Source organism: Carassius auratus, unplaced genomic scaffold (genome assembly GCF_003368295.1).
Source record: "Carassius auratus strain Wakin unplaced genomic scaffold, ASM336829v1 scaf_tig00214575, whole genome shotgun sequence".
In the NCBI taxonomy this organism is placed as follows: domain Eukaryota; kingdom Metazoa; phylum Chordata; class Actinopteri; order Cypriniformes; family Cyprinidae; genus Carassius; species Carassius auratus.
This window is the reverse complement of record NW_020527719.1, coordinates 1,314,923-1,339,441: the sequence shown is the minus strand read 5'-3', so window position 1 is coordinate 1,339,441 and position 24,519 is coordinate 1,314,923. Positions and strand designations below refer to the sequence as shown.

Genomic DNA, 24,519 nt, shown 5'->3' with positions numbered 1-24,519 from the left:
GTCAGAAGCATTGATTTAAAGTTAAAATGCCTTCATGTATTTAAGAACTCACAGCTTTTCACTTCACAAGATGTTAATTACTTGTAGATTATTGGGATGTATTTATCAGCTGTTTGGACTCTCATAATGACGGCACCCATTCACTGCAGAGGATTCATTGGTGAGGAAGCGATATAATGCTAAACTTCTCCAAATTTGTTCTGATGAAGAAACAAACTCATCTATGTCATGGATAAGTACATTTTTAAGCACTTTTTCATTGTTGGCTCAACTATTCCTTTTAAATTAATTATTGTTTAAAACATAACTTTGTTTTGTGAAATGTTTGTTTTCTAATTCAATGGCATGCCTAAGTGTCCAACTGCTCTTTGAGGCCACTTTATATATTAATTAAATTTCTTTCTTTTTTTATTAACATTCAAATTAATGAAGTGAATGACATTTTATGTAATTCTCACTTATCTCCCTCATTTGATTTCGCTTCTGATTATTGCTGACTTCGGTTTGCCTGCGTCTCTGAATTAGTATCTAAAAGGGCAATCGAAATGTGTTTGTGCCAACATTTTTGCTCTGGCATGTAATGAGTTCTTTAAGTGAGAAGAGTGTGGAAAAAGCTGTGATAAGTGCAGCCAGGCTATTCAACAAGGAAATGTTACTTGAAAGGAAAAAAAGGCATAAGAATGTTTGAGACCTACATTTATTTTGAATTCCTATAAACACATCACATTTTTATTTAAATGTGTTTCCCTTGGATCTCTGTACAAACTTCATCGTCATTGAACACCTATGTAAAATAAATAGAAATACCATGAAACGACACATCTGCATTTCTCGTGTGTAAATGTCACAAAAGGGTCATGCATCTACAATCCTGGAACAATAAATCACACCAATGTTATTTAGCAGGGGAAGTGAATTTCTTGCAAAACCACATTTAAATCATTTACATAGATGTTAAGAATACATTGCAGCAGATCTATCTATCTATATATATATATATATATATATATATATATATATCCTCTCTCTTTTTTGTTTTTGTTTCTGACAGCAGGTATTTGGCAGCGGTTTCGGTTATGAACTTCCAGCACCGTCAATATTTCTGGCAAGTTTATCTTTGGCACACAGAAATTAAAAAGGCCTCTGGTCTGAAGGCCACGTGGATGTTTATTTAATTCCTAGAGCAGATTTAGTATGAGCTGAGAAAAAACACATTTCTAAATTCTACAGGAAATGGCTTTCCGCAGAACATTAGATGGACAATAAGTTCTGTGAAAGTTCATTTGCACCAGCAGATAACATGAGGTGTGCAAAAAAATAAAGAAAATGTTAATAATTGGTTTGGATCGAGAAATGTTGCCATTTTCTGTACACAGGAATTGGTAAAGTGTTTTAGGCATTACAGCTGTAAAACTATCTGCAAAGGCGATGACGTCATGTGCTCTTCTTTGAGCTGTAATGGAGTCTCTCTGAATGTCTGTGCAGTGAGCTTCTTAGTTTCCGCCTTGGTCCCTTCATGCTCGAGTCTTTGAGGGACTGGTGGACGGCACCTGCGCTCAGATTACAGGCTGAAGGATCGCAGTAACCGGGTGGTCCGGCTGAACCAGGTGGTCCAGGAACGCCCGGCTGACCCGGGGTACCAGGTGGACCCCGTTCTCCATCACGCCCATCTTGACCGTAGCCTGGTTTTCCAGGTTCACCTGAAAGACAGAAACGGGTCAGTCATCTTCAAGCTCACTACATTTCCCATTAAAATCGCTCATTTAGACTGCAAAAGGCCAAAGCTTAAGGTCATTCTCATTTGCATTTCCACATGGACAAAAATGGGAATGAGATATGAGAGTCATAGTAGTCAAATAACCACTGTTATGGTATTCTATGTTTGTTTTTTTTCATTGTCTTGTTACATTTGACTGAATTATATGAATGCTTGTTTTTTGCCATAGAAATAAAGGCTTAAAATATAAAGCTGAAAAACTGTATGACACCAGCACATGCCGCTGCTGCAGATCTGTCTGTTACAAATAGAGCACCGGGTAACAACTGCAAGAAATCCTGTTTCAGAAAGCTCCATTCAAATGACAGTAAGTGTCAGTGAAACAGATACAAAGACAACAGAAGACTTCATATACCTCCAATTCATCAGACATCTGACAGCTTCATTTAACACCAATTTAACTTTGCTCTCAAAAGTCTATTACCAGGATGGAGCTAAATATATCTCTAACATCATTTTAGAAATAAATTGAGTTGTTTCAGACTAAATTGCTTTGCAGATGATATTCATTAACGCCCCTTCCATTTATGCAATAATAATATGATTTTCTTTGACAAGAGGAATTAGGATATGAGATTGAGTCAGAACTGACCTGGTAGTCCAGGAGGTCCTGGCATGCCTTTGGGTCCCCGACTTGTAGGTCCCCTGTCCCCTCTGTCTCCCATCTCACCTGCAACACACACACACATTAGTTCAGTTCTAGAAATACTGACATGGCTGTGCCTATACACCCATGACTCTGGTTCAGGGGGTTCCAAACTTTGTTTGTACACCCCAAAATTTAAGTTAATATAAAAAAAAAAAGTTACTCACACGTGTTTTCTGCATGCAGGATTATAACCTAAAACTTAAACTGAACCTAAAAAAAAAAAAAGAAAAACAGCTTGATATGACTTGAATACTAACTAACTGAAAACAAACAGTGATTCAAAATATTGATAAAAACTATGTTAGTTTCAGAATGATACTAAAATATCACTGCTCTTATGTTGGTTATCACATGCAAGTAAACAAATATTTGATATTTTTTATTAAGTTTTTATTCTTATCTCATTTATTTTACATTTGCATACAATTTTCATCAATTCATGAACTCCCATTTGGGATACCCTACTCTAGTAAAGCAGTCTGAACTCACAGTCCTATAATGACTCACCTTTCGGCCCCTTGACACCCAACAGACCCAAGGGCCCTTTGAGTCCCGGGAGACCTCTTGCACCAGCATGCCCAGGGAAGCCGCTGTCACCTTGGGGTCCGGGAGGACCAGGGGGACCAGGTCTGCCTGGCAGTCCGACCGCTCCAGACTCTGGTCTCCTCAGACTGGCAGCCAACTGGGCCAACTGCTCTGAAAAACCAAAGACCAAATGCAGTAATGAGTGTGGACAGCCCCCAGCTCATTTTTATTTCATTTATCCATTGATTTTGCAGTTGCACTCACTAATTAGAGTCATCTAACACTGCACACCAACTGTTTTGTGTTTTTGTCTACTGTGTTTCTGTTCTAATGTAAGGGCGCCCCCTTGAGGACTTCCTGTTCTGTCTTCATGATTCCTTCACTTTACACTACACTTAAAGAGACAGTGAAACATAAATAGCGACAGATCTTTTCTTCCATTATTGTGATGTACATTTATGGGAGATGGATTATCAAAAACAGAAAAAATCCAGGCCAGGGACTGTTCTATGCATGGGTTGCTAATTGGATTTTAAGATGAAGGCATTGCACTTCCAAATGGGGCAGACGACTGTGAGGTTACAGAGGTGGGGTTTAAACGGATTATATGATTGGATAAATCCTGCATACATCACCAGAGAGAAATCTGTAATTTCACTGGAAGATCCAGTCATGATATTTGAATGAAACATTACGAGTTCAATTCATGTACCAACAAATTGTTCAAAATAAGATCTAAAACATGCATTTAGATTATAAGACGAATCTTCATTTAATTAATAATTAAGCTCTATTTAATCCTGGTTTATGAGAAATCCATGAAATGCTGAAATGTTATGACCAGTTGTTTAACAGTAAACAACCAATGAGAAATGTAAGTGCTTCACTGCTTACCTCATTCATGGCTTTTTACAGCATCAACGTTATTTGGAAATTATGCTACGTTACATTATGCTATGTTATATATATTTAACACGGTACAGTTGTAAACCCATGGTTATGTGTGTAACACAAAGGAAGATATTCTGAGCATTTATAACCAAACAGTTTTGGTTATCATTTAAGTCCATCGTGTAGACCAAAAATAAAATTATTATATATTTTTTTTAATGTAGGCTATACTTTTTCCACAGACAAAAAGAAAGTGAGATGGTTTTGAAACGATATGAGGGTAAGAATTTTTTTTTTTTTTTTTTTTTTTTTTTTTTTTTTAGAGGATCACTTGAGTGTCAGATTCAACAAACAAGCATTCTAATAGCATTCATTACTGTGGAAATGTCGCTACGTAGATCCACTATATTTGTGGTAAGAAACTCGGCCCACTGACGACATCTGCTGTGTGTAAATAAAATGTTTTTATTAACGTAAATGATAAACGATATGACATAAGCCTCGTTTCATGAAATTGCTTGGACTAGTCGTTAATTATAAGCGCTCTGAAGCACTGACTGAAAACAAACGATTTGTGATGTTTTTTTTGTTTTTTTTTACGAATCTAGACACAAGTAGTAGCGCTTGATTAGGCCTAATTAATTATTAAGATTGTTCATGACTTAATTATTTTGCCCTTAACATTATAGCACTGCAGTTGTTTCATACTTAACACCTTCAGTACTCTAAATTTATGCTAAAATGTGTACCTTATGTATATCACTTTGGATCAGTGGTGAAAGTGTCAAACCAGGTGCAATACTAAAGAAGCCACATTTCTAACTTTTTTTTTTTTTTTGCACACATTGTAAGTTGCTTCATGTTTTGGAAGTAAAATGAGAACCTAGACTAATTTTAGTTTAGCTCTAATAGCTCTAATATTGTGATGTGAATAAGCAGATAATGCACCAGCTTTCAACATTCACTAAAAGCTGTGTTGCCGAATGCTGTTAAAGCCCACTCCTTTCATTTGTCCTCATTCATCCTTTGAATGGTGTTCTAGTACGTTTTCAATTTGCTATGGGAAATTGAGCATAAAGGAAGAGCATTGCTGCCGTTTTTATAACTTCCTTTTCCATTGTGTGAAGGGATAAAAGGGCAGAACGATTTATTCATGATGCAAAGAATCCAATCCCAGGCCCTGAGCCATTGAGCAAGAGCATGGGTACAGTAAATTTCAACTTTCAGTCAGAAAACGTCCCAAAAATGTATGCAGCATGATGCTTGACTGAGTTTTACAGGGAGGGTTTGGTGGAGGAAAGCAGAGGCTGAAGGAGGAAACTCATCACCATGAGGCAAAAGTGCAGATCAGCTGAAACGAAAATGAATCTTTCAGTGAAATGTGAATGAAAAAGTCATGAGGGAATTGGCGGCGTGCGCTCCAGAGGACTTAGAGACGCTGAACTGATGGCTAACTTCAGTAAAGTGTCTCTGCTCATCAGAGTGGAATCAAAAAGAATCTTTGAAACAAAACACAAATTCTCCTTCTATTCATCTCACTCTTCACTTCAGTGATGGCAAAAGCGCAGCTCTGCATGCTTAAAAAGGAAATTAAGTTTATTTCTGAAATGATAAAAATCTTTGCTTCCAGACTTACCCTGCATAACGCGCATGCACACTTGTCTGATGTGTTGATCACTTGGTTCTTTACCCTGTAAACACAGGAGTTGTTTGGAAGAAAATCACACAAATTCTGACTGTATTCGGATCATTTCATCTCATTTCAGACCACTAATTAGCTCTGCCTCAGAAAATAACAAAGAAAAAAAATTGAATTGGAATAAAGCGTTTTTAAATGCTGTACTGTTTTCTTGATATACCTTTCTGAATGTAATGAGTATGTACAACAAAAATGCTAAAAAAAAAGAAAACTACAGGGTTTCCACACATTTTGGCAACTACATTTTTACTTATTAAAACTGTCCTGTCATTCATGATTAGTGGATAAGGATTACCACTAATGATATTCATTTTATGACTGCACTCACAAACAGCATTATTAGCAAAAAAAAAAAAAAGGTTTTAACTTGAGCATAACAGAATAAAATTATAGTCAATATAGACACCTACAGTATTTTTTTTTTTATTTCATGATGTTTAAAAGTTTTCAGTGACTGTATGAACCCTATACCTATACAAATATTTTTTTTTATGGTGTCAAAATGTGAACATATGAATAATATAGATTTAAAAATGTCATGATAAAAACACATAGAATAAGCTAAGAGAATAGCAATATAACCATGTCCACTGAAAAGTTGAGATTTGGGTGATTTTTTTTTTTTTATAACCATAGAGAGGCTTGGCTTATGAATTGTAATTGCTAATCCCTCTTTTTTGAAAGGTTGATAACATACCGCTGGTCCCTGGGTGCCACGAGGTCCTGGAGCTCCTCTGTTCCCCTGAATGCCACGTGGTCCAGCACTACCAGGAGGCCCCTCGACGCCGGGCTGCCCACGGGCACCCTCTGGTCCTCTATTACCCGGATCCCCCTGGTTACCAACCTGAATTTACACCAGAGATGTAAGTATACACACATGGAATACAGTGTCATATCTGAGGGCTAGTGTGAGCTGAGATAAAGCCAAATAATATTTTCACAGATATCTGAAATCAGAGCCAACCGCCTAATAGAACGTCATCACAAATTCATAAATATTCAAGAAAGAATACTGATCAAAAACTCACTTCGCCTTTAGCTCCAAGTTGGCCAGGGTCACCCTAAGTGTAGAAACAGCCAGAGAAATAAAGTGCACTACAATATCTCAAAAATCTCAGTGTACATCAGCTTACTGCATTCTTATTATTATAAACGCTACTCACAACATCTCCCTTGTCTCCTGGCGATCCCTCGTCACCTTGAGCGCCCTAAAATAAAAACACATCACAGTGAGGGAGATCAATTCATATGTATAGGTTCTGTTATTGTGAAGCATCTTGAATGGATCGTTTTGGTTATGAATTGAGTCTTCTTAAGTTCGTTTTTAAGGTATCCGATGTATTCAGTTTAGTTCTGCAGTGCAGTATCTGCTGATGATGTGAATCATGCTCTTACCTGTTCTCCCTTTGGTCCAGGTTCTCCTGCTTCACCCTGTGTAATATCACATTCAGAAATTAATTCCCTTGAATATTTAACTGGAAGTTTGTGTCTTCCAATAATGTATGTTCAGCATTTTGCTCTTTCTATAAATCCTACATCTGTTAGAGGTGCTTAAGTTCTTTTTTTTAATGCTCTGAGGAAATCATTGAGTCCAAAATGGTCCAATTTGATTTTCAAAAGCCTCATTGTAATTTCAAAGCTTTTTAAACTTTAAAACACCAATGGGAGCACATACTAATTGCAGTGCCTTAAAGGCTAGAAAAGTACTCCTCGTTGTCTAATTGAGCGAGAACAGAGAATATAAAGTGGTTAGTTTTTTTTAAAGATTTGTTTTGTAATAGTTACAGGGATATTTATGCAGCAGAACTCAAAGTACACTTTGCTGTTCCCTAATAAATATTAAATTAGCGATACAAACAGATTTCCTGACTGCAACAAGTCAGGGTGCACAGGTTTGTATCACTTCACCAGGGAACAAAATCAAGTTGAAAAAGTTAAGAGCAATTTAAAAGAGATTATTTTGGGATGTTTTGAAATTACAAAAAAATCTCTTCAAATGCGGTAGGCAGAGACATCCTCACCCTATCTCCTTTTATTCCTGGCAGGCCCGGTGGTCCAGGAAGTCCAGGCAAGCCCAAGTCACCTTTAGGACCCTGAAAAGACAAGCAATGTAAGATGACTTGCAGTCTGAGTCTGGGATTTATTACAAAATTCTAGTTGATGTCTTTTTTTATTCCATCCTGCCCCACTGCAGGATTTCCAAACAGATGGGAAAGGTTCAAATACCTTTGTCAACAAAGAGCAAAGACTACAGAATCCTTTAGTTCCCCTGCAAAAACACTCTCATACATTTTTAAAAAGAGAGTGCGGTCTGAGAAAAAGCAAGGTCAGGACAAAGTGGCAAATGCTGATAAATGTGTTATGTGGATGTACACCAGTGTTTCCTGCACTGCTGATTCAATCTACAGTAGCATTTCAATATATTATTGTTTGAATACTTGTTTGTAAATGCCACATTTCAAAGTTGTGTCATGAGATTAAATTTCACGGTTTCTGAGATTATTAAAAACTCTTAATTCCACCAATTAAAGCTGCAGTCGGTAACTTTTGACGCTCTAGCGGGTAATAAACAGAACTGCTTGTGTCTTGCGGAAGAACATCGTAGCCGGAACTACTTCTCTCTGTTTATGTCTATGAAGAATCACAAAGGTACTGGGTTACTTCGCCGCGGTACCCCCGAAGCAATCTAAAATAGTCCAAATATAAACACTTATTATAGGTGCACCCTGGTGATTCAGGACAAGCTAAAAACATGGTTTGGAAAATGGATTCATGGTGTACTCGCTTATTATATACATTTTGTAAATTTTGAGCACAAAAAAGTTACGGACCGCAGCTCTGATTGGTTGTTTCTTACCGAGAGCAGTGTATTTCTGCAAATGGCAATAGGACCACTGGGAGGAGCACAGATTATCTGTCTCATATTCTACTGTCAGGACATAATGACAGGTTTAACAAATATGTAAAAAAAAAATTTTTTTTACTTTTTACAAAAGTTACCTACTGCAGCTTTAAGGCCTTAAGTAGAAAGTGTCAAATTCAAGTTGTGGCATTAAATATTTTTTCCTCTGTATTTTTGTTATCTAAAATGTTTCGTTGACAAATATCTAAAGATCCTTAAATTAAGAAACATTTACTTGGGATGCAAATTGAATAAATAAAGTCTTGTTTTCTAAGAAATGTAACAATTGTTATTGGAAATGGTTATGCAATGAGCCCACAATCATAAACTCACTTCATTTTGATCGATTTCTCATGAAACATGATTGCTTATTCCATGTCATTTTCTCAAAATTTTTTGTATTTAAGTTGTATTTTCAAACTTTGAGCTGTTGCTAATAAAAGACATTGTGTGTTCAATTTCATTTTCCCTTTTTTCCTTTTTTTTACTTCGTAAAACCTGCTGAAACCCTGTATTTTTAATTTTACAAAAATTCTAACGTAAAAAAATGTTTACAATATTGCCCTGATCATGTTTAAATATTTGAAGTGTGATGGTGAGTGTTTGTGTGTGTAGATAAGTGTGTGCTCATGGGAATGGCAGGGGAACAGAAGGCTGTTTGAGAGACACTGCTGTGAGACATTCTTTTGTCTGTTTACTCTTTACTGTGAAATCCCATTCAAGAGAGAGACCGCTGACTCCAATCTCTTTCATGGGCCACAGCATGATGTTTCCCTTCTTACCCGCAGTGTCTGCATTTCAGTACTATGAATATTTGCCTTGGTTTGACCCTCAAATCAGCATAATATAAAAGTCATGAATCCCCCTAAAAGACTATTAGTGAAAAGTGTTTTGAATTCACTGCGCAGCAAACCTTCTAAATAAGTAAAAGCGATTGAGTTTAGTGGATGTCAAAACGACTTGCTTTCTCTTTGAACCCAGGGATAATAGAATCATTTAAATGCAGTACTGCCTAGGACTTGTTTTGAACCTTGGGTTTGCTGCCAGCTTACAGGAAAGAAAAACTGCAAATGAGATCTCTTTAATGTCGGTAGTTTCTCTAACACAGCACAAAATCATTTTCTTATTCAGTATGTTCGTCTCATTTTCCAGTAACTAAATATCTAAACATTCTTAATACAACATTAATTTACTTGACAAGCAAAACTTTTTAGAAATAAATAAGTTTAGTATATTTCATGCTTAAAACAAGAAACAACAATTTACCAATGATGCTAAAAATAAAATAATAATAATATTTCACTTCGCATTCAAAATGAATTTGATTTATGGATGTTATGATATTTATTTTGGACAAAAGGCAAACAATACTGAATGAGATCAATATTTTTTTTGCAGTGTAGACAAAACGGTAAGACATACAGAACCTGAAGTCAATTTGAACTCCAACATTTCTCAAACTCTTTCAGAAGCAAATCATCTGAACTATACTATCCATATCAATTGTACAGCTAACAAATATTTGATATCATTTGTATTTCTTTTTAAGGAGAAACATCTTAAACTGGGTGTTATGCTGAGCCTCAAAGAGAAACCTCTGAGCAACAAAGGCAACTTTAGGACTCCCATGTCTCAACAGGCAAGGGCTTTTACTCTGTTCAGTAATTTGCATGATGAAAGTAAAGTACGGAAGATGCTTGCTTTGAAATCACAACCATATCATTAAACAGATTCTGCACTTACTCTGGCTCCTGGTTTTCCCAACGGCCCAGGTGGCCCCTGCTCTCCTCGGTCTCCCTAAACAGAAGGAAACTATCATCATTTGGGAAATATTCCTGGGTGAGTAAATACAGACAGATCCAGCCTGTCCATTAGCTGTTATTCATACTGCATTGGGTACTCACAGGTTGTCCAATAGGCCCAATGGGTCCAAATTCTCCTTGTTCTCCACGTTCACCCTGAACAGAGACATTTAGTGTCAGATAATCTATTCCTGCACACTAATGGAAAAGTCACTTGATGGTTTACCTACCTGTTTACCTACAGATCCCATAGTACCGATGAGGCCCGGTTGTCCTGCATTACCCTGTAATTAGAGTAAGTATATCATATAGTGTTCATAATAACCTACAGGCAGAGTAGGATTGTCTGTGACATAGTAGCTTAAAGCTTTAAAGTAGCTTAAAATGGCATTAAATTGAAAATTGCAAAAATAATGAAAAAATTAATGTTTCTATTTTGGGCTACTGAAACAAACAATGCTAAATGAGCCACAGTGTCCTTAACTAGGGATGTGCATTACATTGCTATTATATCAGTTATTGACTGATAATACAGATTTTTTTTTATTTAATGGCAAATATTGGATACGCTGATATTGGATATTTTGTTTTCCATGCTAATTTAAGCCTATTTTAAAATCTGTTGTGTTAATCACAATAATTTTTAAAATCTTAAAAAAAAAACGTATATTTGAAATGATAAAATAACACTTAAATGTAATCCTTAACAAATTTAAAAATGATTATGCTATATATTATAACTTTGTGATGCCAAAATTCACTTGTAGCACTTCAAATGGTTGATTTTAGATTTAAGTGTTTTGTTAATGTATTTAGACAAAAAGTATTTTAATATCGGCCATTTATCAACCATAACTTTAAAATAATTATCAGAGTCTCTGTATCAGCCAGAATGTTGTCTCTGTATCAGCCACAATCTTGTCTTTAAATATAAAACCAGAGATGGGAGAAAACATCTTAAAATAAAAATAGCAGCTTCAGCTTTAACAGCATGTGATTCTGAGACATATGGAAAATTTGTCCTGATAAAACTTCAGTTCAGTTCAGGTTATTAAAAATGTGATGACTTTGCACCGAGCACAGATAAATTTAGCAACATCTCTCACCTTCTCTCCACCTCCACCTTTTGGTCCTGGGCTTCCTGGTAAACCCTGCAGACATGAAATAAAAGTCACTAAATATCAAAATGCAGGTTGTCAAGGCTACATCTCCTGAAGGAAGTAAAATGCCTCGTCTTTGTTCTGTTTGATCAAAGACAAATCCAAGCGATGGATTTGAACAGTCTCAAAATTAATGATGATGTGAATTAGTCATGAAAACCTGACATCATGCTGGAATAAAGTCTGAAGTCTTTTATAATCTTGCCCTGCCTTGAAATGCAGCACAAATTTGAAATCAAAATAAATTATTGACATTTTAAACTGCCTAATAGCTTTAAAGGAGACAGGTTGAACATGAGATTGTAACAAAAAGTTCAGAATTCAATTATGTATGTCTGACGAGGATAAAATAAAAGAGTCTCATTGTGCTGCATCCTGTAGAACGAAGATGAAAGTTAGAATACATTACCATTTAAAGTGAACTTTTTTAAGGTTTCTGAAAGAAGTCACTTATGCTAACCAAGTATGCATTTATTTGATCAAAAATACAGTAATAAGGTGAAATATTTAAATAAGCACAAAAAAACCTTACTGAGCTCAAACCTTTGAACATTTGCGCACTGTATTTGAACAATTTGGTTGCCTTGTTTTTGACCTTCTTCACAGTCATTATGGGTTTTCATATATTGAATGCATTTCTTTATTTCTACATTAAGACTTACAGGGAGTCCTTGAAGGCCAACTTCCCCAGGGCTTCCAGGTTTTCCGGCAGCACCCTGTAATCAGTTATTTAAAAACGCCATTATTACTTCTGTCACTCTTTTAACATGGCCATGTTTGAATGACGAAAGCCAGATTTCGAAATACCTTGGCACCTGGCATGCCAGGAATTCCCTCACGTCCATCCACACCTGGCAAACCCTGGAGAAAGACACAGATTGGTGCTGTTTGGATGCATACAAGCAAGTCTTTAAGTAAATCCTTTTATCTATTCTGACAAAAAGTACCATACTGCCGTATTTTTCATATTGTTACCATCCGACAACATCACCTGTACCATTGTTACCAGCCACATTTTCCCACATTTTCATTAAAGTGAAAGTTTATTTGTATGGTAAACCACATACACTGTCTCCTTTTGACCCTGGAAGACCAGTGTTGCCTCTTGACCCTGGAGGTCCCTGCAGAAAGAGATCATTACATTAAATCTGATTAATATAAATCGATGCATATTCCCATATAGCCAAATAGGGCATGTTCTTTGGATTAACGTTGGTTGGGTTGTTAGAATATTATTCCAGGACTAACAAGGTTGCTGATCCTGGATCATATCCTACTTGGCTAAATCCCATTTAGGATCCATTTTATCATGGGCAACTTCTCAAATGCTAATTTAAAACCTCTTAAACTTCTACTGTGTGTGATTTTTTGTTGTTATAATTATAGTTATACACATACCTGTTCGCCTTTAGGGCCAGTTTCTCCCATTAATCCTCTTTGGCCTCGATCACCCTTGATAAAAAGAAGCACACACCACAGATATCTGCTAATATTGATTTGTTTATTTACACCCGAGGCTCAGGACATCAACTTTAAGTCATGCCCACTGCTGAAACAGACTGCTTTCCTGTTTCATGATTGTTTACAGCTTTAGATCAGAAGATTGAAGAACTTACCGTGGCTCCTGCAACACCCTGAGGTCCAGGGTCCCCATCAACACCTCGAGGCCCCTGTAAAAAATAACAACATATTACTTATTTTCAGATTTATTTATTTTCTGTGTTTTGTATTAGATATTTTTTTATCCATTATCAGCTTTTTGTGTTGGTTGCAGTGCTGCAGTGTACCATCTAATCCCACTCTAAGTTTCTTTTTTTTTGTATAAAAAAGGAATAGTTCTCCCAAAAATGAACATTTTGTCATCGTGAGTTTCTTTCTTATGTTGAACATAAAAAATATATATATTTTGAAGAATGCTGGTAATCAAACAGTTAATGGTCCCTATTGAGTTCCATAGTATTTCTTTCCCAAAGTCAGTAGGGACCAACAACTGTTTGGTTCTTCAAAAAAGTACAGGCAAAATATGATATTCCTCGACTGTTTATTTAATCGTAATCTTACCGTTTCTCCTTTGGAGCCAATCATACCAGTGGCACCTCGAATTCCCTGCGATCCCTGAGAGCACATAATGAAAACAAGACTTTAATACCAGACCAAGATATAGCTACTAGATCAATTTAGTCATTTAGTGTGGATTGCTCATATAAACAGGAAAAGCACATACAACTGGGCCTTGAGCTCCGACTTCTCCAGATGCCCCCTGATCTCCCTCCTCTCCCTAAAAAGAGAAAGAAAGCTATTGAAGAAAGACACTGAAATCCTTAAAATACACAATGAGTAGATCGATGAACAGACAGACAGGTTAATACTGTAAAATTAACTGCATAGTTTTGATTGAGGTAAATGATGTGTAAACATGCTGATTCTGGAGGACAATAGTGAATTAAATGTCACCAAACTAACTTATTCTTACAACACTCAAATCCCTCATTATTCTTCATGCACCAGTGGAGTGTAATTCTTATACGCGACTTTAATAGACAGTATTTAAATACACTGTGTGCCTTAATTCAGCCCAAACGTCAGTCCTTAATTAAAAATGAAGCTCCGTAATAATCTCGAAAATGTCACAGTTGGAGAAAATATGTCTTGAACGCAATGTTTTCCCATTACAACAGACCTATTGCTTAATTCATATTCAAATTCACTCTGCAGAACTTCATGACACATGCTGACCTCAAACACGTGCATTGACACACACATGCACACAAAACCCAGATGCTTTTCATTCCTGCTTTGTAAAGTTTATGAGAATTTTTGTACATTTTGTAAAGTTCTTACCTTGTGTCCTTGTTTACCAGGCTCTCCAACTTCTCCTTTCACCCCTTTATGACCCTGAAAGTGGATAGGAGGACAGTTTATTAAAAAAAAAAAAAAAAAAAAAATTATATATATATATGGGCATTTATAAAATTATAATAAAAGTAATATTTTTTATATGTATATTAATTTATAAAATGTATATTTTTATTTTATCATTAATATTTTATTTACTTCCTTTTTAAATACAATCTACAGGAAAACTCACCTTCATTCCAGGCAAACCAGGATGACCAGGAGCACCATGCGGGCATGCGTCAGAGCACTTTACATCAGAAAAACAATTTAGAGTCATTTTATGTCACTCAGTCCAGCCTTATCTAATAGTCGTCTTGGAGAACATTACTAAAACACATTGTTTATCACAACATATGTCAATGTGGGTGTTGAAAACAATATGGCTTTCATATGGTTTGCAACAAATGCTTTGATGGAGCACTAGTAAAATTTCCTCTTACCAGTTCCATTGTTCCACCCAGCATCCCTGCAGCACCCTGTAAACAGATTCACTTTAGAACCGTTTGCACCCATTTTGAAGGAAATAAAGGGCAATTAGTTGATTAAGGAAGCAATTCGGACACCCTGTTGTTCCATAATTATAACTGCTGCTCTGCATGATGTTCCTAATTAGTCTGTGTATACTGATGTCTCAGTCGTACATTTAAACAGAAAATTTACAGTTTTTACCTTATATTATCTACCTTATTATCTAACATAATATTTATTTCTACTATGATCTTTCTACTACTTTCTACTTTCTACTTCTACTATGACTTTTTGTTTGTGTAGCATAATCAAGTCAGGATAATTCATGATAAGTCATGATTCATATTTTTCTCCCAAGATGAAACAGATGAAAGGTCACAGCAATACTCACACGGGGGCCTGTTGGTCCACGGGGTCCCTGTGGCCCTCTCACTCCCATGGCTCCCTGTTATACAGAGAAAAGCACTTTAATTGATGTAAGAATAATCTTTAACTATAATAATTTATATTGCTCACTTTTTAAATAAAATTACAAAATACCAAGTTTGAGAGAAATACTACAGTAAAAGTTCACCACAAAATAAATAGCTAAATAAAATTAAACTAAAATTAAACTAAGTTCTTTATGAAACTAAAATATCTCATAACTTTGCCTGGCATGAGAGGAAGTAGGTTCAAGGTTCAGCTCTGTGCCTTTACAATGAACTACTTTTTTTTTCTTCTTTTTTTATGGACAGAGTAAAATTGGAAAAATACATATTAAAATATTTCAAACTATACATCATTAATACAAAATAAATGGGTATTTTTATTGAAAAAAAGGTTGATTTTTTATTATTATTTATTTGTTTATTATGTTTTTTTATAGTTTTTGTATATATATATATATATATATATATATATATATATATATATATATAGTATCATAAAATCTCTTTCTTGCAACTGCTCTATTTCAGTGAATATGGTCAAGAACCCATTTGATTTGTATTTCACCTATCAGTAAAAATAAGTATAAAAATAAAGCAAAGGAAAGACTACTTGTTGCTGCTTGTTTACATCATTAACAAATGACAAGGAAAAACCCAGAGACCAATCAGAGGAGTCACTTACAGGGGGTCCCACTTTTCCCTGTTCACCCGGAAGTCCTCCTGGTCCTGGTGGTCCCTGTGCAAACAAGTATCAGATTTAAACCTTTGTTTCCACCACCCAATGAAAACCCAACTCCACACACTGCTTTTTTAGTCATCATATCAAAAGAAAAGCCACTTACAATCGGTCCATCAGGTCCAGCACCCTAAAAAGACAGAAAAGAGTTATCTAATTATATTGTTTTCCCATTTCTGAGTTATGATTATGCAAAAATAATTTATATATATATATATATATATATATATATATATATATATATATATATATATATATGAAATATCATACAAAAAGTAGATTTCTTTTGATTCATTAGCAGCTGTCAGCATTAAGGCAACGATGCAGTGTTGGGTACAGATCAGTTTTAAGCCTGTTTACAACTACCTATCTGCTCAATTGTGTTTTTATTAAATACAAGGGCTTCAAAGATGTTGAAAGATGGCAAGATTAGGCTTACCGCCCCTCCTCTGGGTCCAGGATTGCCAGGTTCTCCCTGTTTCAATTACACAAAGTCACTTTTTAGACTTCAACCTCATTTAATTATACATAATTACATTCTATATACTGTATAAAAGTGTGTCCCAATTCACACTATTCTATGTTGTTTTTAGTATAAACAGTGTGATTAGTGTGTTCAGGCAAAAAGACAAAGTGCACTTCAATGCAACAATGATGCACTTAATAAACCAAAAAAAAAACTAAGTGTAAAATGTTGGACACTTAATGCACTCGTATCTTTAATTATTTACTGGAGGGGGAGGAGCTATCAGACTCCAGTGTTGGGTGACAAAATAACCTTATATAATTCAAACACTAGACAGTTGAGTACAAAGTGTATATTGCATAATTTGGGACACAACTTGTGTGTATATATATATAATTACTGTTCTGAAAGTCTCAGAAAATCACATTGCTGCACAATTACTGTTCTGAAAGTCACATAAAGCCTCACATAAAGAGAATCCTCACAGGCAGAGTTAGGTACTATGTTTGAGCATCGTTGAGTGAGTGAATCTGACTTCTGGCTGCACAGATCAGTGAGCACACAGACAGGATTAGGATCTAGTGGTCATGGGAAAAGACTTATAATTCCCTCTGCTAGGCCAGTCAGTAGTACACTGATTTGAGCTCTGGTCCCTACTGAAGCAGAAAACTGAGAAGCTCATTAATCGCTCACCTTTTGTCCTGGGAGGCCATCGGGGCCTAGTTCTCCTATGGGGCCAGTCAATCCCTGAAGAACACAGAGGGGAAATGTTACATTATTACCATTATTACCAACAGCAAATGAGAACAGACTTTAATTAAAAAAAGGATGTTTTAGGGGAGGGTTTGCTGTATGAAACTTTGTTTAGATACTTTGCAAGCTGAAGTTTCGAACATTAACCAACCAGTGACTTCTCAATTAGGCATAGACTTTGATGCCAAAACAAAAACATCTGTCATTCAACACCTTCAGAAGACCTTTCGTCTCAAACCAGTGTGGATATTTTCTTGACCCCTACTTCCATTTTCACAGGGAATCCACTTTAATTAAATCCAGGCTTCGGGTGTCCGTGCTTAAACAAAAACCCTGTTGTATGTTGGACTTTGCTTCTGTCCAGCATGAGAAATTCCCTGCATTTTTGACCCGTCTATGAGTGCCGCCCACTATTGACTGAACTCTGCGGAACTGAGGTTTTGTTTTCCCGTAGAATACTATGTCAATTTTAACGTTATGAAGAGAATCCAAAAGATGTTTTAATGCGTTTCCTTACATCTGCTCCAGGTAGTCCAGGAAGTCCAGCAGAACCTGGTTTTCCAAGATCTCCATCAGGACCCTTTGGTTTCAAATGACAGTGTGTAAGATGCAACAATATCCTAAATGTAGCAAATTATATCAATGCATGACACAAGAACATTGATATTTACAGCTGAACCATCTTCACCAGGGTCACCTCTCTCGCCCTGCAAGAAAAACATGTTCCATAATGCATAATGTTTTGGTCACTGAATTGCTTTATATTTTAAATTATATTCACATTTTAAAAAATTCAACTCACATCAATACCGTCTACTCCTGGCACACCGGGAGGACCAGGAGGGCCGGCTCCAGCCCTCTGTTCAAAAACAGTAAGTAAACAATGCTGTCATATTCCTACGGTCGCATGTTTTAAATGCATTAATACAAAGTTCATGCAATATGAAAACTAAAATGAAAGAATATACTACAAATCATTTTAAGTTTAAGCATGCAAAAAAGTTTTAGAAAACAGTTCGAACACCTGCCGTGCAACAGGTGTGCATTTGCATCTTACAACATATGGATCATACAGAAGCAAAAATGCAGTGCAGCCTGCAGTATCTTACAGCATTTGTGATTCTATTCATGAATTCATATAGTTTCTTTCTCTCACATATACTGAAAATACAAGGGCTTACCTGAAACTCTGCTTCGGATATCTAAAAGAAAAAGAACAAAGAAGGGTTGCATTTACCTGTGCCGTGCAAATGATGGTTATCTCCAACAAAATCAGTAAAAGGGGCCCGCGCACTCCTGCAGCGTGAGCCATAATTTCCCTGAAGACTGTTTTCTGGGATCAGTTGGGCTGACAGATCCCCCGACCAAGAAACCCAACTAAATCCCCTTTCAGCTATCTGAACTCAAGGGAGACCATAACCACAGAGTGCTTTTACATATGCATGAGGTGGTTTGTTCTGGGTCTGTTATTGGAGGACAGTGGCACAATAAGAGGAGGAGTCCGGCAGACATTCGAATAGACGGCGGGAAATTTTACTAGACGGTGACATTTGACCTGTGTTAACAAACATTAACTGGTCTTTGGGAGACTTTGGGAATGCTGGGAAATAGTAGAGCTGTACCATTACATTCCGTTGTTTTAAGTTTGGGTTTTAGTTTCTTTGATTGAAATTGTGATGTTAGACATGTCTCACCTCCCTCCTCGCAGGAAGGTCGCCACATGTGTCTCTCTGCGGGATGTTTAATAAGTCGCAGTGGATCAGCATCGACTGCAGCTCAAACTGAAACAACAGACAAAACAACCATCAAAAAACATCATGTTAATGTGAGCCTGTGGGGTGTATTGACTTGTTTATCATTGGCTTATTATGTTCAAAAATGTGTAATGTTCAAAAAGAGATTGATTATTTTTTTTTGTTAAAAAAGAATGTTTTTTAATGTTTGTTCTTTTAGTTGAAAATTATTTTTGCAGAACAATGAATTTAAATGAGTTTTCTTGTTGATGGTAGTGGTAGATTGAAGCCATAATATGCGAATATATCATTCAGTGACACTTAATTTAAAAGTTACACAAAAGTTACTGAGATCATTACTTAAAGGAAGACACAAACCTTGTGCCTGCCAATATAAATATACATTCTAAGTTTTTCTTTCATTCAGCAAGGAAGAATTAAATTGATCACAAATTGCAGTAAAAACATTTATAATGTTGCAAATGATTTCTATTTCACAAATAAATACTGATCTCTTCAACTTCCTGTTCATCAAAGAATCTTGAAAAAAATGTATCATGGTTTCTACAAAAATATTAAGCTTCAAAGCTGGTTTCAACATTGATAATAAGAATAAATGTAAATTAGAAGGATTTCTGAAGGATCATATCATACAGTACAGACCAAAAGTTTGGACACACCTTCTCATTCAAAGAGTTTTCTTTATTTTCATGACTATGAAAATTGTCGAGTCACACTGAAGGCATCAAGGGCTATTTGAGCAAGAAGGAGAGTGATGGGGTGCTGCGCCAGATGACCTGGCCTCCACAGTCACCGGACCTGAACCCAATCCAGATGGTTTAGGGGTGAGCTGGACCGCACACAGAAGGCAAAAGGGCCAACAAGTGCTAAGCATCTCTCGGGGAACTCCTTCAAGACTGTTGGAAGACCATTTCAGGTGACTACCTCTTGAAGCTCATCAAGAGAATGCCAAGAGTGTGCAAAGCAGTAATCAAAGCAAAAGGTGGCTCCTTTGAAGAACCTAGAATATTACATATTTTCAGTTGTTTCACTCTTTTTGTTATGTATATAATTCAATATATAATTCCACATGTGTTAATTCATAGTTTTGATGCCTTCAGTGTGAATCTACAATTTTCATAGTCATGAAAATAAAGAAAACTCTTTGAATGAGAAGGTGTGTCCAAACTTTTGGTCTGTACTGTATGTCACTGAAGACTGGTGTAATGACTGCTGAAAATTCAGCTTTGCCAGAATAGGAATATGGAATTAGGATAATAGGATAAAAAGGATTGTTTCACAATAATACTGTTTTTACTGTATTTTAGATCGAATGCAACCTTGGTGGAAGTCTTTATTCTTTCAAAAACACTTAAAGGAATCAAATTTTTGAATGGCAGTGTACAAATGTAATGTTGATAATAATAAATAAAATAAACAAAATGTGGCCATAATATGCTTTAATGCACCAGTTACCCGCAAACTTGCAAATTATATCCTATGAAGTTTCTAAACAGCTACATAAAGAATTCTACAAACATATAGAGCAAAATGTATATTTCTAAAAATATGGACCTTAAAGACTGTTGATTTTATGACATACAAGTTCTAATTAGGCTAAAAGAAAGAGAAGTGCAGATGTTTTGTTTCCATCTAACTAGACGTTACAAATTCTATTGCTGTGAGGAAAAATAACTTTTTAAGCAGGCCAGCTGTCCGACTAGAACCTCACTGCTAGAATTCCCACGTATCTGCTGAAATGTATTCAGCAAAATCCAAATCCATTTAAAGAGACAGTCTGCTGCTGAGCCTTGTGACCTCAAGAAGAAAATATGCTTATAACATGATGTTTTGGACATATTGTATATTTTAAAGAGTTATGAGAAACATTTAAATATCAGGGTACTAAATCAGTAATGGAAGGCCTTATGGAAACACATAAATATACTTGTAAATGTGTAAATATGGATAAGAAAGAAAAGTTTACCGGCACAGCTATTGCTGAATTGTCCCTCAGTTTTCCAATATGCGTGAATCCATCTAGGTTTACTTGTCTTCTGGGTGCCAGCTGCTGTGAATCTGTTGCTTTACAGTCTGTTATCAGGCTCACAGAACCTTTTTTGACAAGCAATAAAATCTTGTGCCACTGAGAATTGAAGAGGAGGGTTTGGTAAGGGAATAAAGCCGTCATCTGTCTGTTCTCTTGGGTTCTGTAGGAGAACTCCACAGACAGGGCCTCCCCGTTGAGTCTGACTGCAAGCTGTTCATTTCCATTCAGATCTTGCAGTTGCCACAAATTCCAGCTCTTACTCTGTGTATTTCCACTCATTCGATAGGTTGCAGAAAATGCAAATTCCTCAGGCAGCCCCATGGGAAATGCAGATCTGATTGTAGGAACAATATCAAGAATAAATCAAACCAGATTACGAACAGAAATAATATCTGGATTTATCGTCAATAACATATTTACAATATTTAGATGACATGGAAACATACCGAGCTGAACATTATTAGCATGGTTACTATCTACAAAAAGCACTGTAGTGGTTCTAATGGAATTGTGATATTGCAATCCTACACCATGGCAATGAATGATTATTGTAATCATGTACCATATTATGTCTCAGTCTTCAAAAAATTTGACATTTTTTAAATACTGCTGCATATGTTCCATGGAATGATGCAATTTTTTTATTGGTTTGTTATTCATTTAAAATATAATAATAATGATTTATTTATAATTTAATTTATGTTTTTTTTTTCTTATTCAGCACCATGGACAGAGGAAGTTCCATCAATGCCCAGTAGATGTCGCCAAATGTCAACAGTACAAGTCTTTTTCAAGCGTTGCCCTGGTGACTAGGTTAGAGATTTTCTGATAAGGGAGAAATTGCAAACACCAGTCTGTATGACTGGGGAAAGCAATAGAACAGTGGCTCTCAATCAGGGGCCTAAGGCCCGCTAGGGGGCCTCAGCACACTTCCACAGAAATTAAAATTATTTAAAGACAACACCAGGTTTCAAATAAGCTAACAGAGCTAAAATTAAAATTTGAACTGGAATCATATTTCTTAATTTAATTTGTTGCCTTAACAACAGCCATTTTAAGCTCCAGTGTTCTTATGATCTTGGAAAACCTGGCTATGAGGGAATTTTAACTTTTTTGGTTTGTAGACCTGGAAAAAATTTGGAAATTAATGACGTTTATGAAGTTTTTAAGTATTTATATAAATGTAGTCAAGCTATTGAATATTTTATTAGGTAAGAAATTGCTATGTGTGAGTAAATAATAATGTTATCACAGACTAGAAAAGTAATGTAAAGTCATTGGTAATAAAAATTTTAAACCATGCAGGACATTTATTTATTGGAATTATGGAATTTTATATAATAATTTTTCTGTATTGCCACTCCAATGAGGATCCTTGGAGCTAAAAAGGTTGTTAACCACAGCACTAAACCGTCAGTTTGGTGAGTCTTATATGCTACTCTGATTGCTGGCTGTGCTGTAAACCTGAACACACCAAAGGTCTTAAAAAATATATATATGTATGTATATATATATATATATATATATATATATATATATATATATATATATATATATATATATATATATATATATATATTTACTATTCCATGTCTACCACACCAGTTCTATTTCTCAAATGTAATTAGCAAGGCAGGTGTTCAGAGAGTCCTGATATAATGTCTATGATTGAGTAATCATTTGCTCATCCATTCAACATCACTGATTAATTCAGGAAAGCAATTGTGATGTTCAAAGACACTCATATTGATTCTTCTTTGACTTTGATTGTAGTGTTACTGGAAATATTGTATATACAGTAAATTAACTTATTGTGTATTGAACTATTGTAAGAAAATCGAAATTACACTCGCAGTCATATCTGAAGCTGTTCCAAGTCCTTATATTAATCAAACCTTTTGCAATATTTACTTGGCTTTTATTATAAAGCACATATATTCTTGGAAGCTGACTTCAAATATAGCTTTATCCAAAATGAATATGTCATGTAAAAATCACGATTTTTAGGTAAAACAGCTTCTAGTTCCCCTTTTGGGATATCTCACTGTTCTCCCAGGTGGAGGGTCTCTGTTAGGGGTGTTTACCTGGTGTTTATCCTGAAGTTGAACTCGGGGCCAATCTTATATGCAATATGCTGAGATGTCGTTCCAGGCACCTTCTTCACCGTCCCTCTCCTGGCCAACTCCGCAATGTTGAACTGATTCATTATGTAAAATCCTATGGGATATTAGAGGAACTCAAGTTAAAGAACAACATAAATAGTTCGTCCAAATTTATGTACTGTTTTTGAGATGTTTACCTGGAAATTGGCCATTCTCATCTTTAGTTTGAGGACACAGAGTTTGGTCCGTCTGCAGGTGACTCGTACTGGAAAATGGCATGACTTTGAAAAAATTGCATTATTGTTAAATAACAAATGAGACCTTTATTGCTTCGCTCAGTCTTTCCCTTTGTTTCTTCACTCCTCCTCCCTGTGTTTGTGAGTTTGATGAACACACATTGCTTGTGGGAGATCTGTGTTGACTGTGTGAGCAATACAATCACCCTGTGTTTGAAAAGCTGAGCCACCTTGTCTCCTTTGAGTTCTAGCATTTTATTGTTTTAACACATCCCCCCCCCCCCCCCCCCAAGTCTGGCTAAAATCTTAATGTTCTGAAATCTTATTTTACACCAAACCAGAAACCCACCAAAATCACGTCTAGCTCTAAATCATTTATATTGAAGGTACTTACTGTGTGCATGAAGACCAGTGCAGAAGCATCGTTTGATCACATTACACAAAAGGTAGAGACAAACTTCCCTAGAAAATAAAAGTATATGAATTGTCTGTGACCAGCAATAATTTTTATTTTAAGTATGCATCAAACATATAAATATAATGTAAATAAATACATTTGTGCATTTAGGTATCCAATTATAACTAAAGTTATTTGAATGAACCTCTTGAAATATCCAATACATGCAAAAATGAAAGAAGCATGTTGTGCATTACCTCCAGATCATTTTTCCGGATTCCCACAGATGTTGGTCTCACACAGGAGGCTTCTGATCTGAAGAGCCCTCCCAGATGTCCCCAAACCAACCAACTGAACATGATCTGCAGCTGTCCAGTAAGGTGAGGACCAGCTGACAACCCCAAACATGATGCTGCTACTCATTAGTCCTGGAGGAGGGAACTGGTCCTTTATTTCAATTAATGATGATCAAAGATAAAGTGCACTGTAAAAAATTTCCTGTAGAAATTACAGTAACTTACTGGCAGCAGTTTGCCAGTAACTTACTGTAAATTAAACTTACAGTAAAAATACTGTATTCATATTTACAGTACCATTTAACTTGCTGTAAATGTATTTGCAGTAATATATTTTTTTACTGTAAAACACAATTATGTTTTTTTCTCCTTTTATATATTTTAATACAATAAAATATTACTTTACACTGTGAAATTTACTGTAATTGGTTCACTTTTATTATGTATTGTAAAACTTTACAAATTATTGTATTTCAACAGGTCTCATGTCTCAGTAGTAAAAACTATAAAAAGAAACAAAAGACTGTTTAACTTATTTTATTGGTTTA

At 35.7% G+C, this 24,519-nt stretch overlaps 1 protein-coding gene across 3 annotated transcripts; it reads right to left on the bottom strand.

Moving 5' to 3' along the window:
• Positions 1 to 679: 679 nt before the first annotated feature.
• On the bottom strand, positions 680 to 24,050 carry col9a1b (collagen, type IX, alpha 1b). Of its 3 annotated transcripts, none has more exons than XM_026257967.1 (38): positions 23,933 to 24,050; positions 23,673 to 23,740; positions 23,240 to 23,323; positions 23,025 to 23,157; positions 20,878 to 21,274; positions 18,852 to 18,938; positions 18,339 to 18,359; positions 17,960 to 18,016; positions 17,829 to 17,864; positions 17,675 to 17,737; positions 17,098 to 17,151; positions 16,378 to 16,413; positions 16,045 to 16,068; positions 15,885 to 15,938; positions 15,163 to 15,216; positions 14,744 to 14,779; positions 14,494 to 14,550; positions 14,247 to 14,300; positions 13,630 to 13,683; positions 13,467 to 13,520; positions 13,022 to 13,075; positions 12,804 to 12,857; positions 12,473 to 12,526; positions 12,213 to 12,266; positions 12,068 to 12,121; positions 11,352 to 11,396; positions 10,476 to 10,529; positions 10,348 to 10,401; positions 10,187 to 10,240; positions 7,563 to 7,634; positions 6,937 to 6,972; positions 6,705 to 6,749; positions 6,570 to 6,602; positions 6,239 to 6,385; positions 5,479 to 5,533; positions 2,934 to 3,122; positions 2,370 to 2,447; positions 680 to 1,700 (listed from the first exon to the last, which is right to left on the bottom strand). In XM_026257967.1, exons 1-38 carry the CDS (start codon positions 23,941 to 23,943, stop codon positions 1,435 to 1,437), a joined length of 2,832 nt encoding a protein of 943 aa, XP_026113752.1. In that variant the 5' UTR covers positions 23,944 to 24,050; the 3' UTR covers positions 680 to 1,434. The 3 variants fall into 3 exon arrangements, with proteins under 3 accessions (XP_026113752.1, XP_026113753.1, XP_026113754.1); XM_026257968.1 differs by having other exon boundaries at positions 23,240 to 23,307; positions 23,933 to 24,047; XM_026257969.1 differs by lacking the exons at positions 18,339 to 18,359; positions 18,852 to 18,938; positions 20,878 to 21,274; ... (2 more) ...; positions 23,673 to 23,740; positions 23,933 to 24,050 and adding an exon at positions 18,395 to 18,572.
• Between the last annotated feature and the right edge of the window lie 469 nt (positions 24,051 to 24,519).